General features: G+C 54.1%; 10 protein-coding genes across 10 annotated transcripts; 5 read left to right on the plus strand and 5 right to left on the minus strand.

The window, feature by feature from the left end:
- Positions 1 to 444: 444 nt before the first annotated feature.
- On the minus strand, positions 445 to 1,114 carry NCS57_00265600 (4a-hydroxytetrahydrobiopterin dehydratase; the record flags this gene model as incomplete). The annotated part of the gene is made up of 3 exons (XM_053052681.1): positions 445 to 678; positions 732 to 794; positions 902 to 1,114. The coding sequence occupies 3 exons, from the start codon at positions 1,112 to 1,114 to the stop codon at positions 445 to 447; spliced, it is 510 nt and encodes a 169-aa protein (XP_052917927.1).
- Positions 1,115 to 3,251: 2,137 nt separating this feature from the next.
- Positions 3,252 to 4,597, plus strand: NCS57_00265700 (BZIP domain-containing protein; the record flags this gene model as incomplete). The annotated part of the gene is made up of 3 exons (XM_053052682.1): positions 3,252 to 3,324; positions 3,662 to 4,089; positions 4,145 to 4,597. 3 exons carry the CDS (start codon positions 3,252 to 3,254, stop codon positions 4,595 to 4,597), a joined length of 954 nt encoding a protein of 317 aa, XP_052917928.1.
- Positions 4,598 to 5,103: 506 nt separating this feature from the next.
- On the minus strand, positions 5,104 to 7,510 carry NCS57_00265800 (uncharacterized protein; the record flags this gene model as incomplete). The annotated part of the gene is made up of 4 exons (XM_053052683.1): positions 5,104 to 5,133; positions 5,183 to 6,903; positions 6,956 to 7,276; positions 7,333 to 7,510. The coding sequence occupies 4 exons, from the start codon at positions 7,508 to 7,510 to the stop codon at positions 5,104 to 5,106; spliced, it is 2,250 nt and encodes a 749-aa protein (XP_052917929.1).
- Positions 7,511 to 8,138: 628 nt separating this feature from the next.
- Positions 8,139 to 8,585, minus strand: NCS57_00265900 (DASH complex subunit DAD4; the record flags this gene model as incomplete). The annotated part of the gene is made up of 5 exons (XM_053052684.1): positions 8,139 to 8,167; positions 8,220 to 8,304; positions 8,359 to 8,403; positions 8,456 to 8,512; positions 8,583 to 8,585. The coding sequence occupies 5 exons, from the start codon at positions 8,583 to 8,585 to the stop codon at positions 8,139 to 8,141; spliced, it is 219 nt and encodes a 72-aa protein (XP_052917930.1).
- Positions 8,586 to 8,893: 308 nt separating this feature from the next.
- Positions 8,894 to 9,460, plus strand: NCS57_00266000 (YL1-C domain-containing protein; the record flags this gene model as incomplete). The annotated part of the gene is made up of 1 exon (XM_053052685.1): positions 8,894 to 9,460. The coding sequence occupies one exon, from the start codon at positions 8,894 to 8,896 to the stop codon at positions 9,458 to 9,460; it is 567 nt and encodes a 188-aa protein (XP_052917931.1).
- Positions 9,461 to 10,484: 1,024 nt separating this feature from the next.
- On the plus strand, positions 10,485 to 11,244 carry NCS57_00266100 (uncharacterized protein; the record flags this gene model as incomplete). The annotated part of the gene is made up of 5 exons (XM_053052686.1): positions 10,485 to 10,512; positions 10,641 to 10,667; positions 10,735 to 10,783; positions 10,848 to 10,863; positions 10,948 to 11,244. The coding sequence occupies 5 exons, from the start codon at positions 10,485 to 10,487 to the stop codon at positions 11,242 to 11,244; spliced, it is 417 nt and encodes a 138-aa protein (XP_052917932.1).
- Positions 11,245 to 11,802: 558 nt separating this feature from the next.
- On the minus strand, positions 11,803 to 12,757 carry NCS57_00266200 (Profilin; the record flags this gene model as incomplete). The annotated part of the gene is made up of 4 exons (XM_053052687.1): positions 12,598 to 12,757; positions 12,250 to 12,389; positions 12,014 to 12,160; positions 11,803 to 11,937 (listed from the first exon to the last, which is right to left on the minus strand). The coding sequence occupies exons 1-4, from the start codon at positions 12,608 to 12,610 to the stop codon at positions 11,803 to 11,805; spliced, it is 435 nt and encodes a 144-aa protein (XP_052917933.1). The 5' UTR covers positions 12,611 to 12,757.
- A 3,580-nt stretch (positions 12,758 to 16,337) lies between these two features.
- Positions 16,338 to 18,335, plus strand: NCS57_00266300 (uncharacterized protein; the record flags this gene model as incomplete). Its single annotated transcript, XM_053052688.1, has 1 exon — positions 16,338 to 18,335. One exon carries the CDS (start codon positions 16,338 to 16,340, stop codon positions 18,333 to 18,335), a length of 1,998 nt encoding a protein of 665 aa, XP_052917934.1.
- Positions 18,336 to 19,155: 820 nt separating this feature from the next.
- Positions 19,156 to 20,040, minus strand: NCS57_00266400 (Synaptobrevin-like protein YKT6; the record flags this gene model as incomplete). Its single annotated transcript, XM_053052689.1, has 5 exons — positions 19,156 to 19,196; positions 19,287 to 19,652; positions 19,707 to 19,789; positions 19,863 to 19,945; positions 20,020 to 20,040. The coding sequence occupies 5 exons, from the start codon at positions 20,038 to 20,040 to the stop codon at positions 19,156 to 19,158; spliced, it is 594 nt and encodes a 197-aa protein (XP_052917935.1).
- A 552-nt stretch (positions 20,041 to 20,592) lies between these two features.
- Positions 20,593 to 26,552, plus strand: NCS57_00266500 (uncharacterized protein; the record flags this gene model as incomplete). The annotated part of the gene is made up of 2 exons (XM_053052690.1): positions 20,593 to 21,498; positions 21,546 to 26,552. The coding sequence occupies 2 exons, from the start codon at positions 20,593 to 20,595 to the stop codon at positions 26,550 to 26,552; spliced, it is 5,913 nt and encodes a 1,970-aa protein (XP_052917936.1).
- Positions 26,553 to 27,200: the final 648 nt, after the last annotated feature.

The raw sequence follows: 27,200 nt of genomic DNA on the forward strand, positions 1-27,200 counted from the left end.
ACACTCTTGATTGCGGTGAATCGAGGCCGGCCGAGCCAGGAGCTTGACGAACTGAAAAGCAAGTGGAGGCTGTTGATCATGATGAAGACGTAGACCGTTTGCCCAGCGGGCATGTGTGGTCTGCGATTCGAGCATTCGCATGGCGTTTTGGGGATGTGGAATAAGAACGACTTTTTACGCTTGTATATACAGAAAATCATTACGCCCGGGAGAGGCTCTAGACTTATCTACTTAATAATCGACGTCGTTCGTTGAAATTGGAGCAGTTTGACAGAACCTGATGTCATCATATCTCACATACCCAGGTGTCATGATATCCAATACAGTCTCATGAGAGCTCAGCAAGGTGTTACAATTCGTCAATGTCATGGACAATCTCCCCGTTATTCTGCCTACACCATATGTACAAACCTCGCCGTTGCTTCATCGCACATACGCCATCGATCATTTACTCTTTGGCGTACAGCAGTCTCCTGCAGCACCAGCAGCCCGATCAGCCAGCCCTCGGATCGCGCAGCTCTGCCCCTCCGCCTCGACCGCCGCCTCGGGCACTGGCTCCGGGGGCAGCTCGCCTAGCTGCGCGGCGAGAGTGTCACACTGGGCAGCCATGTCGATATCCTTGTCTGAGAGGCCGGCTGGGTTGTGGGTCGTCCAGCGGACAAAGGTGGTGTTGTAGACCTGGTTGATGGTTAGAGAGTGAATGAGAGAACGAGATTAGGAGGGATATTCACATTAGACCACTCTGGGTGGTGGTTTTTAATCTTGCATTGGAGTGCCACACCTGTCATGAAGTCCTGGCGTCGAGTTAGTCGGTTTGTTGATATTTTCACAACCTCAAAACTAGTTCTGCAAAACCCATACACAAAACCACTCAACAGTATTGAGATGTTTACCAACTCACCCACGTCTTTGCAAAAGTCTTAAACTTGAACTGCCTCTCCAGCGCCGCACCATCCTTGGCAAGCGTCCACCGTCCGCCGTCGGATGTGAGCAGAGCCTTGAGGGCTGGCGTGACGCTCGCGGCGTCGGTGCCGGCAGAGAATCGTGGCTGGGCCATGGTTGAAGCTTGACGGAGGAGACCGGGGAGACGGGTCGAGGGACGGAGAAGGGGCATCCTGGGGGAGGAGATGTGTTGTTGGTAGCGATGTAGATTATCGGGGTAGGCTGAGAGAAGGTTGGGTGAATGAGAGGTGGAAGAGGAGTGAGAGGCGAAGATTGAAAATACATTGTGCACTGGAAATTGTGGGTGGCGGGCCATGTACCGTCTAACATCTCCGCTTCATTCATGGATCTTGGGCTATCTTTCACGGTGTATATTTAGATTATGGCCAAAACCCGAGAGATGCACTAGGCAGTTTACAATAAGAGCCTAGTGGTGTTTGATCTCTATTTCGTGTTGTTTATAGACGTCCGAGAACAGGTACTGTATCTCGACAAAGGTACGTGGGGTGAGCCGGGTTATGAGAGGGGAAGATACGGAGTTGATAACTGTGGTCCTCGTGCTGGCAGGTTTCCTACTGCCTCTCTCGGCTTTGGACTTTACTGTACACTTTGTTGAGGGGATTTTAAGCCTGAATGGGTGTCACGTCGTCCTACGTAATGAAGAGGACTATCCTCTCATGACCATTTCGGTATTGGGTGTGACTTACACAACTATAACCCGAGGTTGACGAGACAAGCTACCGAAGCTTGAGTCTCGGAAATTATCCAAGCTAATTTAGCGTATTCATCCCAATCCCTTTTCGAAGACATTATCATTTATCTCGGACAACAGACCTGAGGCCTGGAGATAGGCGCCGTCCAAGGGCCCGGAAAGCTCGGGAGGAGCTCCGAGATCATTGGCCGAACCAAGCGAGGCGCCGGGCTTCGCTGGTCCAAGGCCTCGTGCGGACTGGGAATGGCTGCAGGAAAGATTCCATGTTGGACATGAAGGCGTGCTTGCTTGGTGAAGCTCTGGACATGGATGTTGTTGACCGAGTTTGGCCCGCGCCAAGCAAGCAGTCTGTCCACATGGTTACTGTAGCAGTTTGAACACTCAACGCCAGAGGAGAATGTAGCAAGCTGAATCATCACGTGTGATGTCGTCGGAGGTGGAATGAATGTGTCTTGGTTGATGGTTCGCATGCCTGCAGTACGCAGTAAAGAGTTCAGGGCTTGCTTGTTCAGGGCTGGTGTGAGGCTTCACTCACTAGGTCACATTGCTGTAGATGGCGCGTCCAGAACTCTGAGAAGATTCCAATTCACACAATAATGAATTACAACGTCAACACCATTTACAGTTGTTGCGACGATCAGCCAAGGACTTCCACATCGGGCATTCAGGGTTTTGTCCGCGTGAGTCCGTGGCTCTGCAAGCTGGTGTCGGGAAAGGTGGCCCGAGCTCCTTCTTCCCCCCCACCATCGCTCCTTCTTGGCGCTGGGCACGGCCCATTTACATGATTTCACCCGCCTTCGCTGCTGACAAACCCTTTTCCCTGCTGCATCTACACCACTCCCCCTCCCCTCCTCATCAGTCAGCTTCCCATTTTGCGATTGCGAGAGCTCGACTCGTCTTGCGCGCCTGTTGTTGCGCGCCGCCAAACTTCATCAGCAAAGAAGAAAAAAAAAAAAGTCGGTGCCTGGTAAAGGCAAGAGGTGTCGGTTTTTGTTGCTCTTCTGGAACTAGCGTGTTGGTCTGCTACAAGTTTTCATTCAGTCTGTCGCTCAATCAATCAACCAGGCATCAGCGCCTGAAGCAACGCGTCTTTGTCGCTCCCCTCAGGTTGAAGCTTCACTAAAGCTCGCGGCTTCGCCTTGGAGACGAGAAGAAGCTACAATCTTAGTGGCCCCTGGGATTTTCTCAACAACTTGCCGCCTCGGTCATCATCGCATCACCACTCTTCTCAAGAAAGAGATTGATTCCTGGCAACGGCTCTCAGCTCCGCGTACAGCAGTAACGGAGACGGCACCATCATTCAGCCTAGCAAGCTGCTGTACGTGCAGCAGTACTGTACAAGCGATAACCTCCACCACCTAGGGCGGAGAGAAGCCCCATCCATCATCGACGGAGCCTGTCGACTGTCGCATCCCTCCATCCCCGGCCCAGCCACGCCATTTTCCGCCTGGATCACCCTCCTCTACGCATCCAGGTTACATAATCCCTCTTCGAACGTATCACCAGTCGCCGGCCTTCTCCCTCTTCGTCAGCGTCTTGCCCGCCCCTCGTAGTAATAATCATCGCGCCCACGCCGCCGCCCACGCCCACTTCCTGAATGCTGAGTCAGACTCTCTTCCCCCAGAGCTCAAGCATGCAGAACTCCTCAGCCAACGGCGCCAGTACTCAAGGTCAGTCAAGACAAACTTCTCTTTCTTTTTTGTCTCTGTCTCTGTCGCTTCGCTTGATACTCAGGCGCGTCCTGGTCCCTCGCTGTACACTCCTCCCTTCGTTGCACCCGCCACCCATCGTCATCTGTCCATCGCGACACTCATACAGCACCTTGCATCTTCCACTTGACATCATCCCTGTCGCGCCCTAGCGTATGTCAATAGTAGAACTGGGAGAGCTTCATCTGTCATCTCCTGTACATTCTGCTCCTCATCGCCGGCGTCGGCCTCGCGCTTCCTCCGATTTCCGATCCGCTTGCCCCTGGGCGCATTGGCTAACACCAGCACCCCTCTCCAGAGCAGCATCTGCGCGCACAGCTCGAACTCCTCAAGAATCACGACGCGACGTCGCCTTCGTCGGCACCTCCTGGCGCTCGCGACCTCAGGAACCCGCCGCTGCAGCCTGCTCCTGCGCGGCCATCGAATGGATTCGACCACCTGGCCGCTCCTCAAGACGCTGTTCGGGCTATAGCCGCTAAAGGCGAGGCTGAAGCTCACATTCATCCTGAGCTCCGCGCCCGACCCAACCACGCGCCAACCGCAAACATGATGCCCATTGCGCCCCCGTCTGGACATAGTCCAGGGGCTACTGCTGGTCCTTCTGCCGCACCCATTGCTCCCGCGCCGCAGATCCCTGGCCCGATAGACGAGATGCCAGGCGATGGCCGCAAGGCGAAGCGGGAGTTGTCCCAGTCAAAGCGCGCAGCCCAAAACCGAGCCGCTCAAGTAAGTGGAACGAATCGCGAGCTGTAGATCCGCTGTACTAATTGGGTTTGTTTAGAGAGCTTTCCGACAGCGCAAGGAGGGATACATCAAGAAGCTCGAGCAACAAGTTCGCGACTACATGGAGATGGAACAGTCCTTCAAAACTATGCAGTCAGAGAATTACGCCCTTCGCGAATATGTCATCCACCTGCAATCGCGACTGCTGGATGTTCACGGCGAATTCCCCCCACCTCCACCTAATGTCAACCTTCAACCGGCGCCACCAACTTCGGGACCCGCGCCGAGCGTTCCTGAGCCGGCACCTAGTAATCCTGCCGTGGGAACACCTCTCGAGGCCGTCGCGCAGGCCGTGGCCGGCCTTGCGGCTCAGGAGCAGATGGCTGAGCGACAGCAGTACACGGGTAATCAATTCAAGCCTGAGCCCGCCGCCGAGGACACGCGGACAGCGGAGGAGATCAACAGACAACTACAACAACCCGAGGAGCCTGCACAACAACCCGCGGCTTGACCGCAAATGATATCCATCTGACTGTTGGAAGACGTTATTTTTATCACGGCGTTGAGGATGCGATTGTGGTGACCAATGTTATGTTATATAGGAGAGCGGCGTTTCGGCTCCTTTGATGTTATTACAACCAAGACCCCCATGTACGGAGTTTCCGTACGGAGCCTACAAATCTCGCGGTAATGTTATCCGTGCCGTTTCTACCCTTTACAGGTCTTGAGGAATCTGCATGATTCCAACAGGACCGGGGTGCTCACCGGCTGGGCTGGCCGAGCTGATATTGGAACAAGTGGGAGGTGATTTGCAGAAGGGCGTATTGTGTTTCTGTTTTCAAGACTTTCAGACAGTGCTTGCAATAAATCACCCAAGTTAGGGTTAAGCTGAGCCAGAGCTTTTGAAAGACATTGTTCCATGATTAACGCAACCTGAAGCTAATAAGTTGACAACCTGATCTACCGTACATGAACCAACCCGCTTTTGACTCCATGCCCCCATCAACACTGCCGAATCTACACGTACGAGTTGCCCATGTCGTGTTCCTAGGAGAGTCAGTGGTGATTCGGGTCGAGCTTGGTTGGTCAGACGTACCTTGATATATTCCGCCCCCTTTTCTTGATACTCCTCCCTCGAGATCTTGGCCGTCTTCCATGCCGAGCTTCCCGCCCAGCCAGCAGCGCCCTTCCAGGCATCCAGCAGGGCATCCTCAGCACGACGCACAGTCAGCGGGGCGTCAGCGGGCAAGAGGGCGCGCAGACCATCGCGCACGCGGTCATCAAAGTTGCGGAACAGGGTGTTGCCGCCAGTGAGGAAAACGTCGCGGAGGAAGTCGTCACGGTTGGGCACACCGCCAAGACGCTGGTTGAGGATGTCGCCGGCGATCTCGACGATGCCTGATTGGTCGACACCGGCGATGGAAGGGCGGAAGACGACTTCGGGGACACGGATGCGCTCGACGTTGAGGTGGATCTGGTTGAGCTCGGCCTGAGAGGCAGGGTCGAAGGGGCGGGGACCGCGGGCGAAGGCGTGGAGGAGAGACTTGGACCAGTCGGACTGTGCCTCATGGGTGTGCTCATAGTCAAAGTCTGGATCGTACCGGAGGAGGTCCTGCTCGAGGGACTTGAGGGTCGAGTGAAGGTCCTCCTCCTCCTGCTCGTCATCGCTGTTGTCACCCACAGCGATCTGACGGTATACACCCCAATCATCATCGTTGGCGCCAAAGTTATCGTCGTCACCTCCGCGCCGTCGCTTCTTGGTCGGGTTGTCGGAGGCCAGGTTGGCGATGCTCTTCATGCGGATCTGCGACGCAAGGGACTTGCGGTTTCCAAGATCCTGCTTAAGGCGCTCCCGTTCCTTCATCTTCTGGAGCGTGTCGGCGCGCCTCTGCCGCTTCTCGTCGAGCCAGCTCTCGAGGTCGTTCTGGCGTCGCTCCTGGTCTAGACGCTCCTCCTCGGCGACGCGCGCCTTCTCGGCCTCCTTTTCAGCCTTGGCACGAGCTCGAGCTTCGTGATTGGACTTTAGCAGACGCTGCTGGCGCTTCTGCTTGATCTGAGCCTCGTCGAGCTGGTCGTCGGGGATGTCGAGGAGATCAAAGTTGGGCTGCTCCTGTTCCTCCTCAGGGTCACCACCGACATCCTTGGTCCGGGCCTTCTTGATGGCCTTTTCCAACTCCTTCATGATCTTCTCCAGGTGTGCCTCATCCTTGATATCGTTGCTGTCGAGAAGGCGACGGGTCTCCTTCTTGGTCTGGTCCGTGATGCGCCTCTGGAGGTCCTTGTAATATTCCAAATCTTGCTCCTTCTTCATCAGCTTTTCCAGGCGCATCTTGGCAGCCTGCTCTTGGAGTCTCCGCCCACTCTCCTTCTTGCGCTCCGCTATCCGGGCCAGCTCCTCCTCGCTCTTCTGAACAATCACCTCTTCTGTGTAAGGATATTGGATGACAATATCGCGATCTTCTAGACCTGTCCAATCCAGGTACCCCTTTAGCTCGTTGTCGTAATCCTGGGAGACGTAGCCGTGATCGCGAAGCATGTGCTCTGCTTGTGAGACGTTCAGCTTGCCAGCAAAGGCCGGGTATTTTAGTCGGATGAGTTTGAGAAGATATTCGGCATTGTGATAGCCTCCCCAGTTCAGCCGCGTCGCCTGGCCAAGCAAGGCCTTGGAGTTGTAGACTGGAATTACGTGGGTGGAGGTGTATGATGATGAGACCACTAGACCAGTCTTGCCTTTGTTGTGTCGATACGAGAAGAGAGAATCGATTCCGTATGCCAATGAAGGTGCGCCGTAGCACTCGAAGATGATTTCGGTCATGGCTTGGAGACGAAGGGTTAGCATGCGGCGCGCGCGACAGGTGATTCAACCTACATTTCCTCGAGTATGGCAAGTTTGCGACGGCCTCTGTCATGACGATGGGAACCTCAATACCGCCGTCCGCCTCGTTCATTCCGAGTTTGAGAAAGATGTAGTCCAGCACATGCTCCATAACGTCCCAGTTGCTGACGATTCCGGTGCCAGCCTCGAAGGCGCCTCGAATGTGTCCTCGCGCGGTCGTGTCGGCGTAGCAGTCGGAGCCAGCAAAGGAAAACGTCTTGCCCAGCTTTCGATCGCGATACTTGGCCATGATGGGAGGGATGCTGAATCTCGGCTTCGAATCGAAGGACCAGCCGGCGCGCACGGCGGAGGATCCTGAACACCCTGTGTTAGCTCCTGGCTCGTCGCACGCCCTCGCGCAGAAGGCTCACCATTATCGATGACGATGGCCGCACTGCCGGGATTTTGCAGCGCGCGCCTCCGTCCATCGCTCTGAGGCTCGATGTAGTTCTCGAAGCGCGTCTCCTTGACGGGGAAGATCTTGGCAGGAGGGTACGTTTTCGGCTCGGGCGCCTTGATGGCAGGCTCGTCGATGGCAGAGGGAGCCATGGTTGTGGAAGTCTATGGCGGATTACAAGAGGGGGTTGGAAATCATGATGGGGAGAGAAAAGAAATGGGAATATTCGACACGGATTTAATTCGGTGGCCAATTGGTGTAAGCTTGCGAGACGTTGGAGCTTGGAGAGAAGCAAGGTAAGGTAAAGGGTGCGAGGCTGCAAGGCTGATGAGGGACGTGACATGCCGCAACTCGGGATCCACTAACTTAACGCGATCAACGCCACGGTTCAGGGCAACCAGCGACATGAACGAGAGTGTTCAAGGCAAGTTTCAAGGAATAGGATGTTATTCATCCCATTATTCAAGTTAAGTATCAACAACAATAAGATATTTGACGGCATTCGTATCGACATCCATCTCTCCTTCTACCATCCGTGTAGTTGCACCAGTTGATAGGCGCAGCGTCCCGTCTCCAGTATCACCGGGTTTCAGTCGGTAACCTCTGGTATCTCGCCTATCATCGCCAGGGTGGATATGCCCTTCCGTGGACAATAATGACCATCTGGTCGTGCAGGTAGACTCTCAGGTCTATTCTCTTATCATGACTTCGTTCATTCGTTCAAAACAGCATCCATGGTAAACACCAACCGCCGTATGTCTAACAACCCTCACTCAAGTCTCAGTTAGGAGGCTTCAAGTTATCCGTAGCTGCCAAATAGTGAGAAAAATCCTTTGTAGATTGAAAGAAGGGAATGCCTACCCTCAAGATGAAATAGAACATTAGACTGGTAGTTCTTAAACATTTGAGCTACCAGCTCCACGTTCATGTTTTGGATGTTGATGTCCTATGGGTATTCGTCAGCCCGTGACGTTGCGGTCAAAGGGGTTGTCAATTCTACCTGAAGGCTCTTGTTCATAACAACGACAGCTTCATTGAGCTTCTCCTGCAAGCTATTAGCGCCCTCACATTCTGAGCCTGAATCCATCACCACGTACCACATTGGTGATAATGCGGGACAAGAGGAGGTTCTGTTGATGCTCGTGTGGGCTCTCCTGTAATTACTCGTAAGTCCAGAGTCATAATTATATATGCATTTCGAAACAGCTAATGTGAGAGACTTACCATTTTTGCAAATTGTGTAGTCTACAAGTGTTGATGTCTCGACCGAGTATGATACCGTGGAGCCCTTGTTTACTTCGCCCTCCTCGGGCATTCGTCTTGGCGTAACTTCTCCCTCAACACCCTGGCCGATTTCAGGAAGGCGGTGAAACGCGGCAGAACCTGGAGGTCCGACCAGCTCGTGAGCTATCACGCCTGGCGTAGTTCAACGCCAACACGCAGTATTCTTGCCATTCAATACTCAGCAACATTCCGACTTTTAATCAAGTTTTATCGCAATCTCATCGAATATCATCCGCCAGGAATAAGCGAAAATGGCCGCCCCTACCGAGGCGCAGATCGCTCATCAGCAGCTCATCGAGAAGCTCGATATCCATTCTACCCACAAGAAGTTTCGCAGCTCAACCTGGAAGCCGAACCAGCGTCGAAACAAGAACCTGAAGGCCATCGTCGGCGATGCCTCGCGACGGGAAGCTTCAGCGATGGGCACGCCCATGGACGTTAGCGGCAACGCGACCCCGGCCGACGATGGCCTCTCGACCAGCGGCACCTCAACACCTGCCACCGAGAACGGCAAAGAGCCTCCGAACCTCGCCCAGGCGTCGCGCAGCCTTTCGAAGCTCGTCCTCGAGAAGAGCCTCAAGCCTACGGGTGGCCCTGTCTCGGCTCCCACTGCTACGTACACAAACATCGAGTCAGCGCCATCTCTGGCGCACAACAAACACTACTGCGATGTGACGGGATTGCCAGCACCCTACCTCGACCCCAAGACGCGACTGAGGTATCACAACAAGGAGATCTTTGGTCTCATCAGATCTCTACCTCAGGGTGCTGCAGAACAATTCCTCGAGGCCCGTGGCGCTCACACGGTTCTGAAATGAGCGTGGACACTTGACATTATACACTTAATTAAAGCGATGATTTCTACGTAATCCAAGAGAGGACGGATGGATGGTCGAGCTCTGCAAGGAACTACAAGGCACATAAACACTACGCAAAGAACAGCTAGAGACACACGAGTGTCGGACCAACAAAGTCAAGCCCCAACTATGCACCCAAGGCCTCTCGGCCAAGGGATGGCAATTGACGCTCCGGCTTAATCGTGATCGCGGTTGCTCTCCGCCTAGGTCGACAGACTACCGAGAACGTATGGGGAAGAGACGTGTCTCAGTTGCCAGGGCGAAGAACGCAGCTGGCCGTCGCGGCAGGTTGTACAGAAAGGAGGGATGCAAGGGCAACTCCATCTGTTGTGTTGATTGATGATTCCATCCGGGTGAAGCGGTTCAGACATAATAGAACATGTGTTGGGTCTTGCTTGCAGAGTCTCCATTATCGCCATAGTCCTTACCGTGAAGAGATCCCCTATGCGGACAATCGTATCGGAATCGCCGCGAGATCAAACGAGGTGGTCGTGTGAGCCATGATCATTTCGAGAATGTGAGAATGCAAGGTGAAGAAGCAAAGCCTCGTAAAACTCGCAGCGAAATTTCAACTGAAGCCCGCACCCACCCACCTCGGCCCCAGCAGCCAATCGCCACCCTCCCGTTCCAGGGGGGCCACATCTCCCCTAGCCCACTTGGGCAGGGCCCTGTCCATCAGCATTTGAGCCCCAAACGCTCAGAGGACTTTACGCGCCCCTGGAACCTAGGGAAGGGAAGGGACCTCTGGTGGGTGGCTGCTGCGTGTCCTTGAGGGCGGCGAGAGCTGATAAAGGCAGGAACCACGTGTAGCAAAAACGAAACATCGACCTTGGTGTAATCTTGCACCCAGCTTCGCCTTGCAACCAATTCCTCTCCTTGCAACAAGTCCAGTCTCGCGCAGTTATTACCGATCGTCGTTATCCCCCAGTCTTTGCCTCCATCCATATTTTGACCAGCAAAGTTATACCAAACCAAATCGCCCAACATGTCGATGTGGATGTCGGACAGCCAAAGTACGTCTGTGCCTGCCTGTGCCTGCGCGCGCCCTCGCGACCATCTTCCTATTCGGTCCCTGAGTTGCATTGGATCGCCGCGCATGGACAAGTCGAGGAGGACTAGCAATACTAACTGTTGTAACTAGAAATTGGAGTTGTCTTCTGCTCTGGCGGTAGGTATGCGCTCGCGCAGAGCTTCGGCGCATTGCGAGCCATGATGGCTGATGACTTGTCATGCAGGAGGCTTCTTCCTCATCGGAGGTGTGATGCTGTTCTTTGATAGAGCCATGTGAGTGTCATCCAGTTTTCCGAATGCCCGCCGTCCTGTTGTTGACGATGCTGACTGCTTACAGGCTTGCCATGGGAAATGTACGACTCCCTCCCTTTCCTCGAACCCCTCGAACCAACGAGCGATGCAAGAACCCGAAGCTAACATGTCCTCCGCACGAATAGATCCTTTTCCTCATCGGCTTGACAATCATCATCGGACCTCAAAAGACACTCCTCTTCTTCGCTCGAAAGCAAAAGGCTAAGGGCACCGCCGCCTTCTTCCTCGGCTTGATCCTCATTCTCATGAGATGGACATTTATCGGCTTCCTCGTCGAGGCGTACGGCATAGTCATCCTGTTTGGAGACTTCCTCGGTACGATTGCTAGCTTCGCGCGTGGCCTTCCCGTCGTGGGGCCCTATATCGGAATGCTCGTCGACAGGATTGGTCTTGGTCGACGCAACGCCGAGCTTCCTGTCTAGGTGGTTTAAGTCGGTTCTTCCAGGGAACACAGACTTGTGACGAGACGAGTTCATGTTCACGAGGCCCAGGAGCTTGTGGGGAGTCGCATTGATTTGGTAGAGTGCCAGAGGCGGAGTTCAGGGAGGAGCATATTGGCTTGGAATCCCGGCATCGGCGTTTATGAAAGGAATGTGTCACGAGCACATTGGGAGGGACAAAAGCACTGTATATTACCTTGTCTGCTTGAACCGGCGCAGCAGTTTGGCGTAACAGCGAATACAGTCAGTTGGACATTTCAGTTCACCATGCTGAACAAGACTTGTATGGGAAGATTTGGAGGGCACTTGGATTGCCTATATGCAGAATCGTTGTAGAAACAAATTCGTTTGGACGATTCCTGGCCAAACAAAGAAAATGTCCTCCTCGCCGGTCGACGCTTGGGCTCACCGCCCAGTGCTTTGAAAACAAAAGCCCTCCTCTCAACACCAGCTCGTCACAGCTGCGATGCCTATCCGGGCCGCGGGTAGACAGCGTTCTTGGCGCTCCCTAAGGGGATCCCATCCCGTACTCGCGAATATCTAGTAACCCTGGCCGATGAGGTAATCGGCGAGGGCCTCGACGGTGCTGGTGGCGTTGCCAGCAACCTGGGCCTCGCCGTGGTGGCCGACGACGATGGCCTGAGTGGTCTTGGCAACTGCGACGCCGAGGCGGCCCTGTTGGAGTCAGATGTTAGCATATGCGGTGAGGGATGGCTATGGAGAGAGCTCTCGTGGGGCTCGGTATCCGTACCGCTCGGGCGTAGAGACTTCGGCCCTCGACTCGGGTCAAGACGTATCGCTCGCCGCCGATGTACAGACCCTCACCAAAGGCCTTGTCGATGGCGGCCTTGTCTTCGCTGACAATGGAGGAGATGGCCTTCATCTCCTCGGGCTTGAGCTGTAAGTGGGAAGAGTCAGTACGGACTCGGACAAAGACGGCGTATAGAGGATCAGAGGACCGCCCAGCTGTAGGACGAGGTTCTGTACCTGAAAGTCGGGGGAGTGGGCCCAGGCGCTGTCGCCAGCAACGCTGATGATGGCGCCCTTGTCGATGTGACCGGTGGCGACGAGGCTGTTGTGTTGATAGAGGTCAGCATCGGCTCGGTACTCGGTCGGGATCAAGACGGCTGGAGGCCTCGGTCATGACTGAGGATTAGGTGTAGAATTACCTAGTGTCGACGTATGCTATATCGGCGAGACAGCCATCACGTCAGCTTTCTTGAAAACCTCAAAATGTGCAGTTCAAGGTGGGGTTATCCAGAGGCGGTGATGAGGGAACCAGACGATGGAGGGGGAGGGGGAGGGGAAAAGGTGGGATGGGGGATGATGACTGACCTTGCCACGACATGATGATGGAAGAGGACTGAAGAGAGCAAAAAGAAGAAGAGGCTATAGGCGGGTATGCTGAAAAGTACAAGGAAGACGACGGGAGGCCCAAGATCGGAGGAGGTTCAAGTTGCGGCGCGAGGTTTTGAAGGTTTGGAGGTTTGGCGGGGGAGGTCGAGTTGGGGCCTTTGGCCGTCCGACGACTGGACTGGATGTTGTGATTCTCTGGAGCTTTCCATTTGCCCCTCCACTCCAGGCTCCGTCCGCCCCCGCCAAAAAATTGTTACTGACTGAGCTGCTGCTGCTGCCCAGCCAGCAGCCCAGCAAGGGCGTCCTCTGCAGTGAGGCAAGGTATTTTTGGGCCGTGAGGATGATAACCCCCCGCCAATGGGTAGATCTACCAGGAAATGCGGTGTAGGAGCGGTGTCGGTCAATGTACCGTCGACTTGCTGCGACTCAACGGTTCCCAAGCATGATCAGCGCGCCTTGCTTCATGTCACGCATTTTGCATGTTGCCATTGTCGAAGCTGGGCTTGTGTTTGTGTGACGTCTGATCCAGGCACGCATTGTTTACTCAGCTTTTTTTTCCTACTCTGCTTGGATGCTTTACATTGGACGTCCTTTGCGAGGCTATGCGTTGCAGCACACACAAAGTAAGCTTACTCTGAAGCTCGTGATGGACAACAGACAGAGACAACCCTCATTTCATCATCCGACGTCACTGGGAGGGGCTTCAGCTTTGGTGTTGGCGCCAGAGGCACGGGAAGCTCGTACGGGCCGCTGGTACAGACGGAAACATCCGCCAGGAGTTCAAGGCTAGAATTCTAGCATCGCCAAGGACTCTATCTTGAGCTTCGAGTCAGAAGAAACTTGAGAGAAATAAGGCCGAATTTGACGAGAACATTACGATGATGTGACACTCTCAAGACTCTCAACATGCGCCTCGGTTTCGTCGTTCGGCGAAACAACGATTGTGGCGGCCTGTTTCCAAAAATGGCTACAATGTTGAGAGAGAAAAGCAACTTGGAAACAAAAGATGTGAGGATGGCAACCAACTCGTTGCCTGATCCCTAACAAGACTCCATCGTCTGACGTGTCCTGGCCGTTGTTAAAATGAAGAGTCCATTCGGCAATACTACCGAACTTTAATCATAAGAGAGCAGCATTGGCTCTCCTCGGATGCCCGGTGTACGAGCACAGGCCGACTTTTCGTTAACACCTGAGTTTGCCGGTCCTCTTTGTCCCTGTGCAATATGCTCTCTACAATAATTATCGACAGGCTCGGCTCTTTAAAGTCGAACCAAGCACAACAGCCGCTTACTTAGACAACGAGGATCCTGGGATGTTTCACGTCTTAGGTCGTCTGTTAAGAACAATAGCATTGCCGGTATTGCCCAGGAGCGGGTATTGGCCGGATGAAACAGATTGCTGCCCTGGCTTGGGTAACCTTCGCATCAACGGCGAGCGGTTCCGAGGCCCGACGCCTTGAATGCAACTCTGCTGAAGATCGCTCACGAGCCTCAGGGCTGCTCCCCCCCCCCCCCGGGCGAACGCCTTTGGCCCGTGTGAGGGAGGCCTTAGAGAAAAGGACCCCTGGAAATTGGCAATCTGAGACGCGTCACAGAAATCCCAGTCGACTTAGTGGTGGGCAACATGAAACAGGGCACACAGAGCCCCTGAGGTCCTTGGGTTGATGAGGTAGGAGGCGAATGATGAACCTAGCGATCCAATGACGAACGACGGATGCGCTATTATTCCTGAGCTTCCCTTTTCGGGCCTTGGGGGACTCACGAGGGCCTGGTCTGAGGGGGATAACTTCAACTTGACCGTCAGCCCTATTCGAAGCGCTAGCCTGGTGATTGCTCCCCCCGTGTAAGTGAGATGAAGGACGGGTGCAGCTCTGGGCGACGCCGGCGAGGCCGGTTTCTACGAGCCGCGCGGGAGCAGCTCGACCATGTGCGCCACCTGAACTTCTAGAAGAACGGGAACCGCTTGTTCTACATAGCGCAGCGTAGCATATTGTTTTGTCCAGCCAAACCGTTGGAAACAACGGGGTCGCGTGTGTGCGGCCTGGCCCTGTGGCTGACCGGCAGAAGAAGAGCAGGTTTTCTGCGGCTGTTTTGGATCGGTGGTTTGCTTTTTACCCTGAGACTAGTTCCTGCTAGTGACGGGGTGGGTTTGGGGGGAGACATTTTGGCGCGCGTTCCTCCAATTTAAAATCAACCACCCGGTTGTCGCAGAAGAGACAGACAGAAGGTATTTTGACTACCGAACATGAGACCAAAGCTCTGCCCAGCGCCGCGTAGTCGCATGCATTTCATCACTGCGACGTGTGCGCCCCAGAATGGTTCCAGAACCTTTTGAGTTGTGATCCAATGCCAGCATTTGCCCTGTTGCGGTGTGAGGTCAAGTGCCGCCCATCGTCAGGACAGGGATCCATCGCGACCGAGCGAGCCGCCCACGCCCAGGCTTTGACAAGTCGCTGCGCTGCAACACCTGAAAGATTGTCGATGCGATTCGGCGTTACATCGAAGGGTCGACATGGGGCCTGGGGCTGTTCCGGGAGGGTTGAGGGGGCTTATTAGACAACGATGTGTCCTTGTTGCTACGTGCTACGCAGTAATAAGGCCATGGGCCATCTCGGGATGGCCGTTTGGCGGTTAGACGCAGCTGATTGATGCATGCGTATATCACGACGGATCATGTAGGCAGTCAAAAGCGCCGCTAAATCATGAAACTCGGAGGCAGGCTCGCAGGCAGGCAATGTGACTGTGTAACGCTGTCTGCTGAAAAACACACGACCGGCTTGACTCTTTTTTGTCCATCCCTCCAGATTTCTGACACACGAGACAGACCGTGTCTACCCCCGGGTCCCACCTCGGAACGACAGGGCTCCCTCGTCGACAGCTTTGGCGCTTGGTTCGGACCACGTATGAACGGCCGACAGCGCAAGTAGCGCCAGCAACCAAAGAGTCCTCATGCGGTTAAAGGGCATTTTTTGGATCTAAATTCTGAAGAACCGCCTCATCAACCTCAAACGTGCGGGCGAGTTGCCGTCTGCTGGCCCGTTCACACCAGAGTTCTCGAGTATCAAAACGCAGCCCCAGGACTAACCCCCCCTTGGTCGCCTCCGTCATCCCAAAACAGCACATCATATCTCGTTTGTCGGTTGACGAGCATGATAATAAGCTGACGTTGCGTCCGTCCATCCCATCTTTCCATCCATTCCTTCCCAAGCAAGCATCGCCCGCATAGGACTCATTTGCTCTCGGCAGCCAATCCGGGGATGGGCTCTTTCGACAACAAAATTGCTCTGCGCTTATTACAAACCATCCTTGCTCGCCGCATCGTCATCCAGGGACCCAGTTCCCTGCTTCTAGCCGGCCGTTTAACCGCATTAGTCCGGATTCACATCTACAGCTTCATACAATAGGCTCCCGGCAAAGGCGGGGTGGTCCTTGTGAGACGGGGGGGCAACCTAACTAGACGTCTATATCACCGATACTGTCCCTTCTTGACGAGGATCCCGGGCCCCTGGGAACTTGGTCTTTTGGTGAACCATCTGCTGTATCAGACCCTGTCGATACAAGGGATTGGCGGTCAAAACAGGACGGGACTCACACTCTTTACTCTACCCATACCCCCCGCTTCCTCTGCCTGCCCAATTTATTCTCGACACTCCGCATCATCATCCCTCCCCGCCGCAAGATCGCGAGCGAGTGAGTGAGTGAGCGAAGCGATCTTCAGTCATGCCTACTACACTATCGAGAGCCGCCACTGTATCTGCTGCAGCCGGTCCCAACCGACGCAGAGGAAGCTTCACGGCTGACCGAACAGACACCCACAACCTCTTTGACAGGCACGCTCTCGACAAGCGAGTTTCAAGAGACGACCTCTCCCTCGCCCTCAAGAGCTACCGAAAGGCCAATAACGGAACCGCATTCCATGTTCCCATCCATGGCCGACCACCGTCTCCCGACACCAGCCCCCGGAGCTCGTCACTAACACGCATGACTATGGTGCGGACCTCGACGCCGGATTCCATAGGAGACTCTAGCGAAACCGGTGTTATTGCCATCGGCATGGCGATAGGAAGCCCAACACAAGTGGGCGAGTTCACGCCAATCGCGGCGTGGAACCCGCAAAGAACCAACACCGCTGCAGCCGAGATACCAGAGCCCGCGCCTGAACCTGTCGACGACACGCAGCAAAAGACACGGAAATGGGGGATATTTCGTTCAAAGTCGAAGCGAGCTGCCCGCCCGGCACAGCCTCAGCGGTCCATGACGGACACGCCCAACGTATCTACAACATCACTTGCCTCTGGAGGCGCGGCGCAAGACCAGAGGAAGACACCAAAGCACACGCCCATTGTCATACGGTCTCAGACAGAACCCGTACCGAATGAGCCAGAAGTACCACCACCGCCACCGATACCAGCGGACCTGAAAACCCCGACAGACCTCAAGCCTTTGTCACCAGGCAAACTCGTAAAAGAAAGGCCAACGGGCATCGAGAGGAAACCCTCAAAAGAAGTGAAGAAGGAGTCGAGTTCATCAGGGGGTATCGGCCGCAAGATGTCATTGAGAGCACTCCGTGGTGACTCGGCGAGGAGAAGAGCAGAAAAGGCGGCAGCGGCAGCTCCTCCTCCTCCTTCACCTCCCCCAGTACCTCCCATGCCCCAACTTACGGCGTCTCTGCTTGATATCGAGATTCCCAGCATAAAGATGGAGCGATACAGCGTCATGTTTAACGGCGTGCTCCAAACGCAGGCCACGACCTCGTCCGCTTCATCGCTCCTTGCTCGGCGACATGCCACATTGGACCGTCTCCAAACGATTGGCGATGGGGTTGCCGAAGGACAGGACGATAACTCACGGCCACGAAGAGCAACTTCACCACAGCCTTCACCGACCATATTAGTAGGCGCAGACACATCGAAGCCGCTGCCTTCTCCTCGAAACCGAGCCTACACGTCCCCCGCTCTCATATCGCCCGTGCAAGCATCTTTCCAGGATGAGGTACAAGAAACCGCACAGGCACGAATCGTTCAGGTCCCAAAGCCGTCTCAGAACGCACCGAAACTCGTCTCCAAGTTCAGCGTACGCAGAGCAGGCTCTTCTCCAAACAGGCGGAATCTCACTCCTACTCGGGGGACATCACCTGTGCCGCTCGTCTCACCTACCGCTCGTTCGAAGGCGCCTTCTCCTTTCACGCCCGACACCTCTAGCCTTATCCTCGACTCTCCCGCGCATACAGACGACGAGGCTTCAGAAGCCCGTTTTGTACGGGGGCACCCTCAATTGTCACCCTCGGAACCTTCATGGCGCATGGTCTCCCCTCCAGCATCCATCACATCGTCCAGCCCCGAAACCTCTAAGAAGCTCTCTCCTCCGTCATCCCTAGCATCGCCAGATAAAATCACCGTCGTCAGACCTCCGGAGAACAACCCCGAGGATGCTCTCCGCAACGCCGTCGAGATCTCTATCGCCCGCCAGATCAGCGTATCGCACCAGCAGCGCAAGATGCTTCATCCCCTGAAGAGCAACCCGAGCGTGAGACGAAGAGGCGACAGTAACCCCATGGCACCAGCCGGAGCCTACATTCCCATCGAGAAGAACGAGCGCCTCGCCGAGACCAAGACAGCAACTCCAGTGCTTGTGCATCCTAGGGGGGAACTGGCCCACTCGCCAGATACATGGCAGATGCATCGGAAGAGTGAGAGGGTGATTCTCGAGGGACCTTGAAGAGCCACGCTATATTTCACACACAACGACACCTTTACCTTTTCTTCCCTATGTTGGACATTTTAGACCTCTTTATACTTCTTTTCACCCACATGTTTTTTTTTTACAAAATACCCCTTTTTTCAAAAGCTCTGGCAGCAACCAACTCGCAGAGGCCTCACTGGCATGAGTCGACCTCTTGCATCCACCTCAGGGCAACCATCCCTCCAAAACAACGTTTTTCCCTTTGTCTTTTTTTAAAGAGCAAGCAAAACAGCAGCCTTGATGGCCAAGATTGGGATACCACGAGTTACGAGTTGCAGCAAGGCGCAGGAGAAGCATCGGATTGGCAGGACAGGGAGAGCGAAAAACTTGAACCCCCTGGAAGCAAGCATCTTGCTGGAGTTTTTGTCACAAAGGGGGAATGGGGTTTTTCTTAAGAACGGATTTTTTTTTTTTTTTTTCTCTCAAGAACGGGTTTTTTTCACATTTGGTCGAGACGTCTTTTTTTTTTTCAACTTCATCTCTGTGTCCGTTTGTTGGGACTATATAAAAGAAATACAAGGCACGATTCTCCCATCATTAGCAACTCTACCCGCCGAGGCTCCCACGCGTAGTTGATGTGATGTGATGAGATGATTTCCTCCCTTGCCCCATATCAAAAAAGTCTAGTTAAGCTGCTGTAACGAAACGACATGGCCCCGCGAACGAATGGTGGACGAAACGATTGGAAAGTATCTGCGCCGCACGAATAGGTAGGTAGTTAACCAATCTCAATACCGACATTCCCATGTATGCTGAAAAGAAGCCACGTTCAACGCCGGAAAAACGAAATGATTCATTACATCAGAACACAGCACGAGTTCTGCTTCTTGGCTTGCTCTGTCGGGATGAAACGTTAGTCAGCCAGGTCGCAAGTTTGACACCCGGGAATCATGGACGCCCGAGAGACCGAAAAGGGGGGTAACATACGGTAGAACATCTTGCTCTGAGCGCTCAGGCCGTCACTCTTAGCCACCAGGTCGTCAATCTTCTCGCCGCGCTGTAGCACGCTCTCGATGGTCTTGTGGAGGACAATCTTTGTCTCGTCGAGCTCCTTCTGGATCTTCATGATGCTGTCGGCCTGCTGAGGGTCCTGGTACTTTGTGAGGTACTCCTTGAGCTCGGGCATGACGAGGGTGGGTGTGCCGCTGGCCCAGCCGGATCGGGGGTTCTTGGAGAGGAACTCGTCGACGACCTTGCTAAGGAGCTGATGCGCCACGAGGGCAGGGTACTGGTGGTCCGAGATGATGATGCCGCAGACGCCCTCGGTGCGGCCGTAGGCGTGGAAGGTGTAGTCTGTAAGATCGCGCGTGAGCGTCTGAAAGATTTGTGCGGCAGAGGCTTATGTACCTTGCTCCTCGACATCCTGTCGCTGGCCGGGACGGGTGCGCTCGGCGACGGTCTTTGCGAAAAGGGTCATGAACTCGCCATAGCTGGAGGAGATTGGGTTAGTTGGGCGTTATGCGTCGGGACCCTTGAAACGGGGACCCGAAACTGAAGACTGACTTGTTGCGTGTGAATCGTGAGTAGCTGCTGAGCTCCTTCTCAGCAACAATCTCGTGAGCGGGCTGGCTCTCGTTTCGGAGGATCTGGTCGCAACAAGCTGTGTTAGCCCAACTCGGTCGGTCGGTGAGGGGCACGGGGGGTGGGTGTTGTAGCGTACGCCGATGTAGTGCAGCTTCATGATGGCGGAATTGAGTCGATAATAGGCGTGCGATTGGGTTTATAGAGGACAGAGAGTGTGCGGTCGGGAGCGCAAGCGGGCGGCGATAGGAGAAGGCGGGAAGGTTATATGTAAAAAGGAAGAATGAGGCCAGCCCGGCTAGATAGATGCGCCCATGCCCGCCCGTCGTTCACGGAGGTCGGTAGGACTTTAGGCCAGGCCAGGCCCGGGTCAGGGCGTCACATGTTCCCCACGACGGGCTGACGGGGTCCTTGACTAGGCCGCTGCGATTGCCAAGTTTAGGTAGTTTGAGCCTTCTGTGGCGCCTGTGGCGGGGGCTTGTACAGCGAGGTGGGGGTTATCAGAGCGGTATGACTCTACGAGGGCCACCGTCATGAACCAATCCACGACAAGCAACTTCAGTCAAGGTCAGCGATATCAAAAAGGCCGCGACTGCTGCTTGTTCAGGCAGCAGGATATTGGATTCTTTCACACATTACGCAGAATACAAGGCTTTTTTCGATCACGCGGAGACCAATTCAAGAGCTATCTTTGTCATTCACAAACCCAATCATGGCGTCTTCGGAACTCAGTGCCGCCGAGGCACAGTGGAGGGAACAGTTTGCAGCTATGCAAGAGGCCATCGCCAACCTCAAGATCCCCAATGAAAACGGCCCCGTCGATGGAGATGTCGACGAAGACGAATTTGGTGGCTACTCTTCTGGAAACAGCGGCCAGGATGTCTGGGACTTTATCTCGGACGATGACCAGGATGCTTTCAGCAGCGACTTTGCTGATGGAGAGGCCGCCTTTGACGGCTCAGCTGTAGCTGATTATAGCGCTGAATGGTTCGCCATAAAGTGTTCCGGCATTGCGGCCAAGAATGGGCTCTCTGCCGATGTGTTTGAGAGTCAGATTATGAGTGTTCTCTCGTCCAGCCGCTCCGACGATGAGCTTCAAATCCAACTTACCGACCTTGTCGGATTTGACGATCTCGACTTTATTATCGAGGTCCTAGGTCACAGAGACGAAATCGTTTCTGCTGTCAACAGCCAAAACCAACAATCCTCAACTGGACCCCGACTTTTGAACAAGTCCCAGAGGGAGGATGCTCTCCGTCGTCAAGACCTGGCGCACAAGACTGCCACTCTTGCGCCAGCTCATTCCAAAGAGCCTCATTATCCTCACGTCTACAAGTCATACAGCGCTGGCAACACCCTCAGTTATGCTGGAAAGAAGTATGGTCTGCCGGTGGGCAGTGAGCGGAAGCAGTTTGACAAGTACGAGGAGTACTCTATCCCAGCTGGCCGAAAGGGTGTCCTTGGCCCAGGCCAGAGACTCATCCCCATCAAGGAGCTCAATGGGTTGTGTCGAAACACTTTCAAGGGTTACAAGACGCTCAACCGCATGCAGAGTCTTGTCTATCCTGTTGCGCACAAGACTAGTGAGAACATGTTGATCTGTGCCCCCACCGGTGCTGTAAGTCTTTCGTCCGATGTTCGAAGTCCCAATGCTAACTTGTTCAGGGTAAAACTGATGCTGCCATGCTCACCATTCTCCAAACAATTGCTCAAAACGTTGAGCCCAATCCTTTTGAGGATCCAGCGGCCACCGACTTTTTCGTCAATGCCGAAGACTTCAAAATCGTCTACGTTGCTCCCATGAAGGCTCTTGCTGCTGAAGTCACGGAGAAGCTGGGCAAGCGTCTGGCTTGGCTTGGTATCAAGTGTCGAGAGTACACTGGTGATATGCAACTGACAAAGGCTGAGATTATCCAGACTCAGATCATCGTCACAACCCCTGAGAAGTGGGATGTTGTCACACGAAAGGGAACTGGTGATACCGAGCTCGTCCAGAAGGTCCGCCTCCTCATCATTGATGAGGTCCATATGCTCCATGACGAGAGAGGTGCTGTCCTCGAATCCCTCGTGGCCCGAACCGAAAGACAGGTTGAGAGCACACAATCGCTCATTCGGATTATCGGTCTCAGTGCCACCCTGCCCAACTACGTCGATGTGGCCGATTTCCTCAAGGTCAACAAGTATGCTGGCCTATTTTACTTTGATTCGTCTTTCCGACCTGTGCCCCTTGAGCAGCATTTTATTGGTGTCAAGGGCAAAGCTGGATCCAAACAATCCAAGGACAACCTTGACCAAGTCGCCTTCGACAAGGTCAAGGAGATGCTCGAGCGTGATCATCAAGTCATGGTGTTTGTTCACTCACGACGAGATACCATGCTCACGGCTCGCATGCTGAACCAAAAGGCTATGGAGGCGATGTGTGCCGACCTATTTGATCCCTCCTATCACCCTGGTTACGACCAAGCTGCTCGAGACATCAAGCAGTCCAAGTCCAAGGAGATCCGAGAGTTGTTGTCAATGGGCATTGGTGTTCACCACGCCGGTATGGCAAGATCTGACAGAAACCTGATGGAGAGACTGTTTGGTGAGGGCGTCTTGAAGGTTCTGTGCTGTACAGCAACTCTGGCCTGGGGTGTCAACTTGCCTGCTGCCGCAGTCGTTATCAAAGGAACCCAGGTTTACAGTGCCCAGGATGGTAAATTCGTCGACCTCGGCATCCTCGACGTGTTGCAGATCTTTGGTCGTGCTGGCCGTCCTCAGTTCGAAGACACCGGTATTGGCATGATCTGCACCACTCACGATAAGCTCACACACTACTTGACTGCCGTGACAGAGCAGCAGCCGATCGAATCCAAGTTCTCTACCAAGCTAGTGGACAACTTGAACGCTGAGATTGCGCTGGGAACCGTGACTTCCATCCCTGATGCAGTCCAGTGGATTGGATACTCTTATCTGTTTGTTCGCATGCAGAGGAGCCCAATGACCTATGGTATCGAGTGGTCGGAGATTCGAGATGACCCTAATCTGGTCCAGAGACGACGTCAACTTGCTATCCAGGCCGCCAAGACACTGCAGCAGTGCCAGATGATCATCTACAACGAGAGAACAGACGAACTGCGCAGCAAGGACATTGGTCGAATTGCGAGCCAGTACTATATCCTTCACACCAGTATTCAGGTGTTCAACGCCATGATGCAGCCCCAAGCTACAGAGGCAGACATTCTGAAGATGATCAGCATGAGTGGAGAGTTTGACAACATCCAGTCGAGAGACAGCGAAGAGAAGGAACTGACTCACTTGCGGCGGGAAATCATCCCTTGCGATGTGGATGGAGGCATCGACACTCCTCAGGCGAAGACTAACATTCTTCTCCAATCTTACATCTCTCGAACTCAGCCCGAGGATTTTGCCCTTTCAAACGACATGAACTATGTTGCTCAGCAATCAGGACGAATCTGTAGAGCACTGTTCATGCTCGCCCTCAACCGTCGATGGGGTCACCAATGCTTGGTGCTGCTCACTCTGGCGAAGTCGATCGAGAAGCGTATCTGGCCGTTCCAGCATCCCCTTCACCAATTCGACTTGGCAAAGTCTGTTCTTAACCAACTTGACGCTAAGGAGAGCCTGACGATTGAAGCCATGAAGGATATGGAGCCGGCCGAGATTGGCGGCTTGATTCACAACCAAGGCGCCGGCAAGAACATTGCCAGGATTCTCAACAACTTCCCCACGGTTCACGTCGAGGCCGAGATTGCGCCCCTCAACCGAGACGTTCTGCGCATCAAGCTCTATGTCATCCCTGACTTCAAGTGGCATGATCAGATCCATGGCACCTCCGAGTCCTTCTACGTTTGGGTCGAGAACTCGGAGACGTCAGAGATCTATCATCACGAGTTTTTCATTCTTAACAGGAGAAAGCTCCATGATGACCATGAGCTGAACTTTACAATTCCTCTCTCAGACCCCCTGCCGAAGCAGATCTACGTCCGCGCCGTGTCGGACAGATGGCTTGGTGCGGAAACGGTGACGCCAGTCTCCTTTCAACATCTCATTCGACCAGACACCGAGAGTGTCTATACAGATCTGTTGAATCTGCAGCCGCTACCAATCTCGGCTCTCAAGAACCCAGCACTGGAGGAAATCTATGCCAAGAGGTTCCAGTTCTTCAACCCCATGCAGACTCAGATCTTCCACACGCTTTATCATACTCCGGCCAACGTGCTCCTCGGATCACCCACCGGCAGTGGAAAGACTGTGGCTGCTGAACTTGCCATGTGGTGGGCGTTCCGGGAGAGGCCCAAGTCCAAGGTTGTCTATATCGCCCCGATGAAGGCACTTGTCCGCGAGCGTGTTAAGGACTGGGGAGCTCGTCTGGCGCGGCCTTTGGGGTTGAAGCTGGTCGAGTTGACTGGTGACAACACACCCGATACTCGAACGATTCAAGACGCCGATGTCATCATCACGACTCCTGAGAAGTGGGACGGTATCTCGCGTTCTTGGCAGACGAGAGGATACGTGCGACAGGTCAGCCTGGTCATCATTGATGAGATTCATCTCTTGGCAGGTGATCGAGGTCCCATTCTCGAGATCATCGTCTCGCGAATGAACTACATTGCTTCCTCAACCAAGAACGCCGTCCGTCTGCTGGGTATGTCGACTGCATGCGCCAACGCGACGGATCTCGGTAACTGGCTTGGTGTCAAGGAGGGTCTCTTCAACTTTAAGCACTCGGTTCGTCCAGTTCCCCTGGAGCTGTACATCGATGGGTTCCCAGAAGTCAGGGGCTTCTGTCCATTGATGCAGTCCATGAACCGCCCAACGTTCCTGGCTGTCAAGAACCACAGCCCTGACAAACCTGTGATCGTCTTTGTGCCCTCGCGACGACAGACACGTCTTACTGCCAAGGATCTCATCAACTTTTGTGGAATGGAGGATAACCCTCGTCGGTTCCTCCACATGGACGAAGACGACCTGCAGCTGAATCTCTCACGAGTCAAGGATGATGCGCTCAAGGAGGCCATTAACTTTGGCATCGGGCTGCATCACGCCGGTCTCGTCGAGTCAGATCGTCAATTGGCTGAGGAACTATTCCTCAACAACAAGATCCAGATCCTCGTTGCCACCAGCACACTCGCCTGGGGTGTCAACTTGCCCGCCCATCTCGTCGTCGTCAAGGGCACGCAGTTCTTTGACGCCAAGATTGAGGCCTACAAGGACATGGACCTGACGGATGTGTTGCAGATGCTGGGACGAGCTGGCCGTCCCCAGTTCGACAACTCGGGAGTTGCTCGCATCTTTACTCAGGACGCCAAGAAGGACTTTTATAAGCACTTCCTCCACACGGGCTTCCCTGTCGAGTCTTCGCTGCACACCGTCTTGGATAACCATCTTTGCGCCGAGGTGTCTGCTGAGACCATCATCACCAAGCAGGACGCTCTCGATTACCTCACCTGGACCTTTTTCTTCCGGAGACTGCACAAGAACCCTTCGTACTATGGTCTCGAGATCTCGGCTGAGGAGCACAACAGCATCGCCGCGCAGCAGCTCGCCAACGAGTACATGATCGAGATGGTCAACAAGTCGCTCAGCGAGTTGGCAGACTCCAAGTGTGTCGAGGTGTTCCCCAACGGCGACGTCGATCCCACACCACTTGGCAAAATCATGAGTTACTACTATCTCTCCCACAAGACCATCCGTCACCTCGTCCGTCACGCCAAGGCGCAGGCCTCATTCCTTGACGTGCTCTCATGGATGTCCCGTGCAACCGAGTACGATGAGCTCCCTGTTCGTCACAACGAGGACCTCGTCAACAGCACGCTCTCGGACAATCTTCCCTTCCCTGGTCATGCTTTTGGACTCCCCATGTGGGATCCCCATGTGAAGGCCTTCCTGCTGCTTCAGGCGCACATGTCGCAGATTGAGCTGCCCATCACTGATTACGTGGGCGATCAAACCAGTGTCCTCGACCAAGCCATTCGTATCGTTCAGGCCTCCATCGATGTCCTCACAGAGCTCGGGTATCTGTCCAGTTGCCTGCAGATGATGGCTCTTCTCCAGTCTATCAAGTCAGCTCGCTGGCCCACTGATCCCCCTGTTTCGATCCTCCCCTCGGTGGACACTGATATCAAGAACGATACGCCTCTCTCCAAGATCAGCGCCCTCACCCGTCCGCAGGCGATTCAGTTAGCTAAGAAGCTCTCTGTTCCGACCAGCCAACACAACCGCTTCGCACGCGCTGTGTCAATCCTCCCTAACGTATCCGTTTCCATCGACGAGGCCACTGCACTCTCGGTGACAATCGGTCTGAAGCGACTTAATCCGCTTGTGGAGAGGGAAGCCCGTATCTACGCGCCCAAGTTCCCCAAGCCGCAGACGGAGAGCTGGTTTGTCATTGTTGCAGATGTAGCCCGCGATGAGGTCATGGCTGTGAAGCGAGTTGGCTGGACTACGAACCCCAACCGCAAGCTTCAGAGTGGTGGCAAGCCGACGGCCAGAACAAGTATCAAGCTCCCTCCGGCCGAGGCTGGACAGGCCCGCAAGTTGGACGTTCTTGTCGTCAGCGACGCCTACCCAGGTCTCGAGTACCGAGTTGAGGGTGTTGATATCCCCGCGCCGCCGACGGTCGACGATGAGGTGCAGTCAAAGAAGGCGGCCGCGTCTGGATCAAAGTGAATTTAGTCTATTTATGTATTGACACAATGGAAGTGGTGTTTCTGGGGGTTAGACCGAGACTCTGGCGGCGACCCATATGCTACATGTAACAAAGACGATGAACCCAAGAGAGAAGAAGATGAGAGAGAAATTTGGGTATAGACCCGAGAGCTAAGAAAAAGAGAAGATAGAAAAAAAGAAACGTCTCGTGAGAGAAAAAAAGCCATAACACAACCGTGGCCAAGACACACAAAAAACACCCCCCCAATGATTCCCCCTCCCCTATTATATCCCCTGAAGAAATGTCGTGATGCAAGCTTGACCGCGCCCGCCCAGCCTCATGACCGATAATCCTCCAACTCCTAGCGAAGGAAAGTGAAAAAAAGAAGAAAACATGAAACGCCCGATGCGTCATGAGAGCAAAAAAGAAACAAAGAAGAAGAACAAGCTATATCGTGGGGTAAACAAGGAAAAAAAGGAGCCAAGACCAAGTAACATGAGAGAAAAAAACACCCCAATGCTTTGAACCCGCAAAACCATCCCTCCCAAAAAGCAGAACCAGAACCAGAATCACCGGGTATCACACAGCATGCGCTCGCTTGATCCATCCATCCTGAACTCTTTCGCTCGTCTCGTAGTTTGGTTGTTTTTGTTCCTTCGTTCGTAGAC

Source organism: Fusarium keratoplasticum, chromosome 2 (assembly GCF_025433545.1).
Source record: "Fusarium keratoplasticum isolate Fu6.1 chromosome 2, whole genome shotgun sequence".
NCBI classification, from domain to species: Eukaryota; Fungi; Ascomycota; class Sordariomycetes; order Hypocreales; family Nectriaceae; genus Fusarium; species Fusarium keratoplasticum.